This window comes from Gastrolobium bilobum, unplaced genomic scaffold (assembly GCF_033153095.1).
Source record: "Gastrolobium bilobum isolate Gb01-03AN ecotype WA unplaced genomic scaffold, APGP_CSIRO_Gbil_v1 utg16824, whole genome shotgun sequence".
NCBI lineage: Eukaryota > Viridiplantae > Streptophyta > Magnoliopsida > Fabales > Fabaceae > Gastrolobium > Gastrolobium bilobum.
In genome coordinates, this window is record NW_026899360.1 from 673,101 (window position 1) to 681,493 (window position 8,393).

The 8,393-nt window shown below is 29.4% G+C and overlaps 1 protein-coding gene across 1 annotated transcript; it reads left to right on the forward strand.

Moving 5' to 3' along the window:
* The first annotated feature begins 3,394 nt into the window (after positions 1 to 3,394).
* Positions 3,395 to 5,910, forward strand: LOC133289902 (expansin-like B1). The gene is made up of 4 exons (XM_061487929.1): positions 3,395 to 3,583; positions 4,581 to 4,687; positions 5,068 to 5,385; positions 5,562 to 5,910. The coding sequence occupies exons 1-4, from the start codon at positions 3,448 to 3,450 to the stop codon at positions 5,757 to 5,759; spliced, it is 759 nt and encodes a 252-aa protein (XP_061343913.1). The 5' UTR covers positions 3,395 to 3,447; the 3' UTR covers positions 5,760 to 5,910.
* Positions 5,911 to 8,393: the final 2,483 nt, after the last annotated feature.

The following is an 8,393-nucleotide window of genomic DNA, read 5'->3' on the forward strand; positions in this document are numbered from 1 at the left end:
ATAGAAAATCCAACTGTTAACTTCTATAAGATAATGCGATATATTACTCGTGTCAAGCCTTTTCCGCAATTATTAGATATTTGACTTGAACCACATGCTCATTAAGATAAGTTCAAAACCAAAACTATAATCCTTTAATTTGCTAATTCAAAAATTACCAGTTCTTCGAATCTGCTTCTGTCTTTTTTAGTCGACGGAAACATCAAATTCTGTTGGAGTTTTATTTCTTCTTAGTTAGATACATGAAAGGTTAGTGTCTTCTCAAGATTTTTATGCAATGGAAAAATAAAAAGACTTTATAAAAGAATTTGTTGGAGTTATTTATACTTACTTAAATACATGATTGGAGTATGAAAGGTTAGTGTCTTCTCAAGTTTCTATTTCTTGAAAAAATAAAAAGAGTCGATAGAAGAATAAAAGGTTGTATTGAAATTCTCCATATTAAATAATGAAGAATCTAGAATATTGAAAAGAATCCTTGGGAAGATAGGATAAATAAGATGAGACAGAATAATCCTCTACGAGAGAGAGATGCATGAAAGATGTGTTTTTTGTATATTTTGTATTTTGAAAGTTAAAAATAAAAACACAAAACCAAAACAATTTAGATATATTTTCTAAATTTGATTCTAAAAATTAAAAACAATTATAATTTTTAAAACTATTTTTACAAAACAGTCATTACCAAGTGTTTTTTTTTTTTTAGAAAATTAATTTTTTTTTTCTGAGAACTAAATTCAAACAGGCTCTATATGTCCTTGTGAGAGATAAACTTTGTATTTCATCCGTTGAGAGGGTGAAAAAATTAGGAAAAAGTTCAAAAATTCCTTTGTGCTATTGTTTTGAATCACTTATGCATTGTACTTTTTTTTTAATCACTTAAATTCTTGTGATTTTTTCGTTCACCCCCTCCTTGATATTGTTAGAAACTTGACTAAATATATCTATTTTACCTTCCTAAAAGAAAAAATAAAGTGATAAAAAGAAAAAGAAAAATAAGAACAAATATTATGAAAACATAGAATACTTAATAAAAGACTAAAAGAAAAAAGATCAAATGTGTCTAAATAAAAAAAATAGAATAAGGACAAAAAATAGAAGAAAAAATAAGATCAAATATGTTAGAAATCACAACAGTGACAAAAAATATTAAAATTTTAAAAATAAAAAATAGTCTAAATGAAAAATATATATACGGAATACAAAAAAATAGAAGAAAAAATTAGGATAAAAAAAAAATAGAAAAATAGAACAAAAAGAAATCGCAGGATTTTTAATATATTGTTTTTGAGTTTGGTGTTTGTCATTTTAAATGACCTAAGTTATGTTATTTTAGGAGAGAGATAGACACAGAAAAACGGAAATCATGTGAGAGAGAAAGTGAGTGATTTTTTAATTTAAAATTCAAATTTTTGTGTTTGTATCTCTCTTAAAATGACATAATTTTCTGTAATTTAAAATGACAAACACTTTTCCCATTGTTTTTATCTTTTTTATTTTTTATTTTTATCCTTGATCTATTTTATTCTTATTATTTAGATATGTTTAGTCTTTTTTATATCTCTACCTCATTCTCTCTATTTTTTCTAATTTTTTCTTTTACAAAAATCTTTAGTAGGTGGTGTGGCTCAAGACTAAAAAACAGAAGGATAAGAAAATCTGAATAAAATATACCAAAAAGTGAAAACAAATAAAAAAAAAGGATCAAACATATCTAAAGAAAAAAGAAAAAAGTAAATCAAGGAAAAAATAAAAAAGTAATATAAAAAATAAAACCAAATATATTGAAAACTCTAATTGTGATTTTTTTTGGTTTATTTCTTTTTTATTCTATTTTTTATCTTAATTTTTTCTTCTATTTTTTTGTCATCAGTATTTTTTTTTCTTTGGACTACTTTTTTTTAAATTTTATTCTTTTCTGTGTCACTGTTGTGATTTTTAATATATTTGACCATTTTTTTTTATTCTTTTTTTATTTAGACACATTTTATTTTTTTCCTTTTTTTATTTAATCTTTTATTAAGTGTTCTAAAATTTCATAATATTTGGTCTTATTTTTTTTACCACTTCACTTTTTTTTTCTAAAATGGGTAAAATAGGTATACTAAGTTATCTTCCTAACAATGTTAAGCATGGGTATGGATGAAAAACAGATGAAATTAATTAATTAATAAAAAAATAGATATGTAAGTAATTTAAAACAATAGCACAAGAGAATTTTTGAATTTTTCCCAAAAAAATTATTTGTAATCCTTTAATGGTATACTATGGAAGAATAACTATTTGTAATCCTATTATTGTTGTTGTTATAATTAAAGATATGGATCAACGGTCTTGTAATTTTTCTCTTCGTTGTTTGAAAAATTTTCACTTTAAAAATTAGGGTTTAATGTTTCTCGTATTATAGAAAATAAAATTATCTCTTACACAAATATAAAAATGTGTTAAGTTCATGGGGTCATGTGAAGTGAAGAGAAAGAAAAAGAAAATATAAGCTATAGAAAATAATTTTATCTCTTACAATATAAAAGACCATAAACCTTTTTTTTTCAACAAACTCCTATATCATTTACACTAGTACTACGTACGCAGTAGATATGCGAATACACTTTAAGATTTTTATGTATTTTTCATATTTCCATCTTCCTTTCCTTCTTAGTTGTTTGAATGTATCATATCAAGCTAAAATGGAGAAAATAATCTTAAGAGCCGCTCGAGATTATAGAATTTGCGATAAATTTGGTAAGAGAATTTTTTTAAAAAAAAAGGGCGTCGTAAGATGAAATTTCAAAAAGGGAAAATGGTCGGGACAAGATAAAATATGGAAATAATATGTATCATTTTAATGGATGTAAAGTTGTGTCATTTTAAGTGAGAGAAAAAGATAGATAAATGGAAGAGAGAGTGGATAAAAAATATAAAGATGTGGATCTTATATCTTTGTGAAAGTGAAAGAATATAAGTTGTGTTATTTAAAAAGATAAATACTTTTTCCATAAAATATATAGAAGAGTATCTACCAATTTATATAGAAGAGTATCTTCTTTGTATTTTTTTCTTTTGTTAAAATTTCTACCAAGTTCCCGATCCTTGATCGAGTTAATCTGCAAGTGCATGGCTCGATCTTCCAAGACAAGTGTTACAATAGAACAAAGGCATTTTGCCATTGTAATAATAAACTGGTTCTAGTATATAATGAACCTGGCCCTTGAGGGGTCAACCATAGGGGTCTACACAGACACGTCCTTATTCCAATCCTCTTGCTGTCTATACTTTATATTCCCAAGTGGGAGAAAAAAAAAAAGAATAGGCTAACACCTCGAGCCTGTCCTATAAATATGGCTCCACATTTTTGCTTTCTATCTCATAAATTAAGCCTTCTCTTGATCACTCCTGAACACTTGCTGCATTTCTCTCCTCTTTGTGCTTGACAAGTTGTCATTTAACATGGAACTTAATTTTAAGCACCAACTTGGCCTTGTTTGTGTGACACTGCTCTTACCTGCCATGTGTACCTCTTTGGACAATTTTACGCCCTCCAGAGCAACCTATTACGGTAGCCCAGATGGCTATGGAAATCCAAGTACGTGATCCTCATCTTCTATCCGTACCTGCACTTGCTTATATATAGTGTATGTACGAAAAACATTTCTATTTTTTCTTATTTTATAATACATGACCAAACACATTTTTATATTGAGCATTCCAAACTTAATTTTTTTTGTATAATATTTCAACCACCTCCAAACTCTTCTCTCAAATTTATTACCTCCAAGAGACATTACACTATTTTATAGAAACGGTAAAGAGCCTTGAAATACACCACCTCAAAAGCTAGCTCAAAGGTAGGAGTGCCCAAGGCCTTATAAAAGCCACATTAGTTGCACATACAATCAATGTGGGACTATATATCTCAACACGCCCCCTCACGCAAGAGCCCTTTGGGCTTGAAACGTGGATTATGCACGGGCCCAATTTTTGGTTTACCTTTTGTGCTTTTATTTTAATTCTACTTTAAAGTAGGGATGGTGAGGATCGAACCTCAAACTCTGATACCATGTAAAGAACCTTGGGATACGCCACCCCAAAAGCTAGCTCAAAAGGTGGGAGTGTCCAAGGCCTTATAAACTCTACATTAGTTGCACATACAACCAATGTGAGACTATATATCTCAACAGAAACATTCTATAATATTTAATTATTTAATTATTTTTATTAATAAAATTGAGACGTTAAGAATTGAACTTGTAACTGTTTATTCACGGAGGCTCTGATATCATGTAAATAATTATTTTGATCTAAAAATTGATGTTATTGAATGAAACTACATTAATAATTTTATATTTATGTAACAAAAACATATAAATGATGGGAAATACATTTGTCATGTTACATGACAAATAAATAGTTGTCATGTTAAGAAAAAGATAAATTATATAATATTAAAAAAGTGAGAAGACACATTATTCAATAAAATTATCTTATCTTTTTCTTAACATAATAACTATTCATTTATAATGTAATATGACAAATGCATTTTTCTTAAATGATATGAATGGTCAAATGATAATATGTTTTAGGGGGAGCTTGTGGCTTTGGCTATTATGGCAAGACGGTAAACGATGGCAGAGTAGCAGGCGTGTCAGGGTTATGGAAGAATGGAGCTGGCTGTGGTGCATGCTATCGGGTAACTCTACTTAAATACTTTAATTTTATGAACAAATTAAGAAAAGTTATACTATTGTAGCCGGCTTCATTAAAAAATATTATAGTTGCTCCAAACATGCATTTTTTGTCTGAAAATAATTAGTTTATTGACATTCATATTCCATGCCGTTAAGGTCACTAAATAAAATAAACATAAAGAAATGACTTTTAGACTTGATTACCTTGATCCTTTTTAAATCATATATATGGTAATCTCTTTTCTTTCTTTAAATAATTAATATAATCCTTAGGGAAAGAAGACTTCATAAATGAAACAAAATATATAATATAAAAGAAAAACCATGCTAGCCTCCACTATAATAGTTATTTATTTATCAAATATAAATGATGGTGAATCAGGTTAGGTGCAAAATACCACAATACTGTGATGAATATGGAGCATATGTGGTGGTGACAGATTATGGTGAGGGAGACAGAACAGACTTCATCATGAGTCCACGTGGCTATTCAAGTTTGGGTAGAAATGACGATGCTTCTGCAGAGCTTTCCAAATACGGTGTGGTTGATGTAGAATACAAAAGGGTTCCCTGCAAATACGGTGGCAATAATAACGTCTTGCTTAAGGTCCATGAGAGCAGCAAAAACCCTTACTACTTAGCGATTCTCGTTCTCTATGTTGGTGGAACATACGATGTGACTGCTATGGAGTTGTGGCAGGTATATACATATAAATATATATTTGTTGATTTGAATCTTAATTTAACATGCATGAGGAGTTTTTAAGGTACAATAATTGTACCGTGCATAAATATTTTCCATATACACTTAATTTGAGAATTGAGAGTGTTAATAATCAATTACTTAATTTGAAATTGAATATGTTAATGGAGCAGGAAGATAGCAAAGAGTGGAGGCCAATGCGTAGGGCCTATGGGGCAGTGTTTGATGCTGCTAACCCTCCTAGGGGTGACATCAAGATGAGGTTCCAAGTAAGTGGTAGTGCAGGACTGAATTGGGTGGAGTCCAAGAATGTTATCTCTTCTAAATGGAAGGGTGGAGCTGTTTATGACACACAAATTCAGCTTGATTAAAAAGAAAATGCACTTTTCAAATCCCAGGAACACAAGTCATAGAGTGACTATATATAATTATATATGACTAGTATTTTATAGTTTGTCTATCTAAAATGTTCCTATGTGGTGGGTGGGGATAGTGCTCTTTGTATTGGGGAATAAAACTGTGGGGATTCATGTACTTAACATTAGAATCAACATGGTATATGAATAAAATACAAGGTACTTTTTCTCCCTTAATGGTATTTTTCCTTGAACCTTAATATTGTTAAAAATAAATATCGTACAGATAAGGCTGGCAAAGTACTGTCTTTAAAAGGGTCACTTAATATTAATTACCTTGAATAAGCCAAGTAAAGTCATCATTGGTTCATATCTATCAACTCTAGCATGTTGGGGAAAATAAAACATAAACAACTCCAGTTTTGGTGTTGTCGGCTATGAATACTTGAACGATATTCTTTTTCATTCTTTTTTACTGTGGTTGGTGGTGATGCTCTATTACTTAGGCACTCAAGTCATAAGAAAATAGGGTGGAGAATGCGTGCCTTTTAATTGTATCAGAATAAGGAGATAATCATCTTATTGTGGGGGATTGAGCTAGGACACCATTTAAAATATATTTTCTAATTTGATGGGATAACCCTAAACCAGTTATGCATGGAGAGATTGCTATGGGATTTTAGGAAATTAGGCAAGGTCTAAGCCCAATAAATCAATTAGAACAGGTTCAGATCAATTAACGAAATGGCCATTCAATTTGGTTTAGCTTAAGGATGTTCTTTAAACCAAAAGAATAATGGAAGTACCGGAGGGAAGCTTTCCCTCTTTTCCCTTCTCCCAAATTGCACTCAAAAGAAGGAAGGAAGGGACTAGGGGTGGCAATATGGGTTGAGCTCGGCGGGTCAACCCGCCAACCCGCTAAAACGGGGCGGGTTGGGTTGAGATTTTCAACCCACCAACCCACCTCAACCCGCCCTGCCTAGAAGTGGGTCAAAACGGGTTCAACCCGCCGCGGGGCGGGTTGACCCGCCGGGTTTTAAATTTTTTTATTTTTTTTATTTTTTTACAATTAGGTAGTATTTTATTAGTATTTAAATTTTTGTGATATTCAATTTTTTTTTATCTTAGTACTTTCTAGAAAAAATAAAGAATAACTATTTTATTTATGACAAATGTTATCTATTTATAAATTCCTAAAGAATGTTTGACAAATATTAATATACATTTAAGATTGAAACTAAAAAAAATATAGAGAAGTGTGAAATAAAATAAAATAATATTAAAAAAATTCATAAAATATAATTTATTTTTGAATTTTAATTAAATTTTTTTTAATTGGCGGGTTGGTGGGTTGACTCGCCAACCCGCCAACCCACCATAAAACGAGGTGTGTTCATTTTTACAACCCATATTTTTTGGCGGGTCAACCCGCCCCGCCCCGTTTTTGGCGGGTTGGTGGCGGGGCGGGGCGGGGCGGGTCAACCCAAATTGCCACCCCTAGAAGGGACTATTTATGCCTCGTTTGATTTTTGTTGTTAAAGATGTTTTTTTATTAAAAAAAAAAAAGGTGTAACAACTTCCTACAATTAGCTTGTGAATAATTGGTTAACTTTACTTCTGTAAGAGTTTTTGGTTTGCGTAACTAACATTAATCCTTATTTTATGCTAAATTTGATAGTATTTTTATTATTTGTGGGTTATAGCAATTCTTATCTCTAAGCTTTTAGGCTGAAGATAAAATATATTGTCCAGCCATCCATGACCTGAGCTATCTGATGATCATTGGGTCTCAAAATAATGTCCATGACCCTGACTACTGATGTTGGGTGTAGGCTTATTTTAATATATATATATATATATATATATATATATATATATATATATATATATGTGTTCAAATAAGTTTAATATTTTAAAAAAAAACTATGTAATTTTAACTTTTATTAACAAAATATAATTTTTTTTTAAAAAATATACTAGGTTTAAGTTAATTTTTTATAACATTTGATTAAAAAATGCATTTTTTTGAAAAAAAAAAACGAATGTTGATCATTATTACGAATAATATACAATGAAGAAAATTAATTTTCCAAGCTAAATTGTAAAAAAAATAATTGATTATATAAACAAATTATAAATTGATATTTTATTTAAATATTAATATACTTTGAATTTTTTTTAAGCGTACTTATGAATAATAAATGAATCCCTAAATCTCACTTGTTAAAAAAGATGCATTTGCACGACATGTATTGGACTTTAGATTAAATGTATAAGTTTTTCTTTTTTAATAAATTTTTTTATTAGGGTTAAACACAAATATCACTGTTATCAAAAAAAAAAAAAAAAAACACAAATATCACACTCGGGACAGGGCAGACACCGGTGTACGTTTTTTTAATGGGTTCAATTTTTTGCGGTTACTACAGATAAGTTATCTGCAATAAACTCAATACGACGTCGTTTTGGAGCAGAAATTATGGTGTTTTTCTAATTTTAATTTATTTCAGGGTTATAATAATCTTTATATTTTAAGATTTCAATACTAAAACGACATCGTTTTGAGCATAAATACAGATATCTTATCTGCATTAACTGCAGAAATATTTTTCTCTTTTTTAATATACCTTATAAGGCAAAAAAATTAAT

Coding starts and splice junctions, on each gene's coding strand:
- LOC133289902 (XM_061487929.1), top strand. CDS start 3,448: ATGGAACTTAATTTTAAGCACCAACTTGGCCTTGTTTGTGTGACACTG. Junction 4,688..5,067: donor GCTGTGGTGCATGCTATCGG/GTAACTCTACTT, acceptor ATGGTGAATCAG/GTTAGGTGCAAAATACCACA. Junction 5,386..5,561: donor CTGCTATGGAGTTGTGGCAG/GTATATACATAT, acceptor TTAATGGAGCAG/GAAGATAGCAAAGAGTGGAG.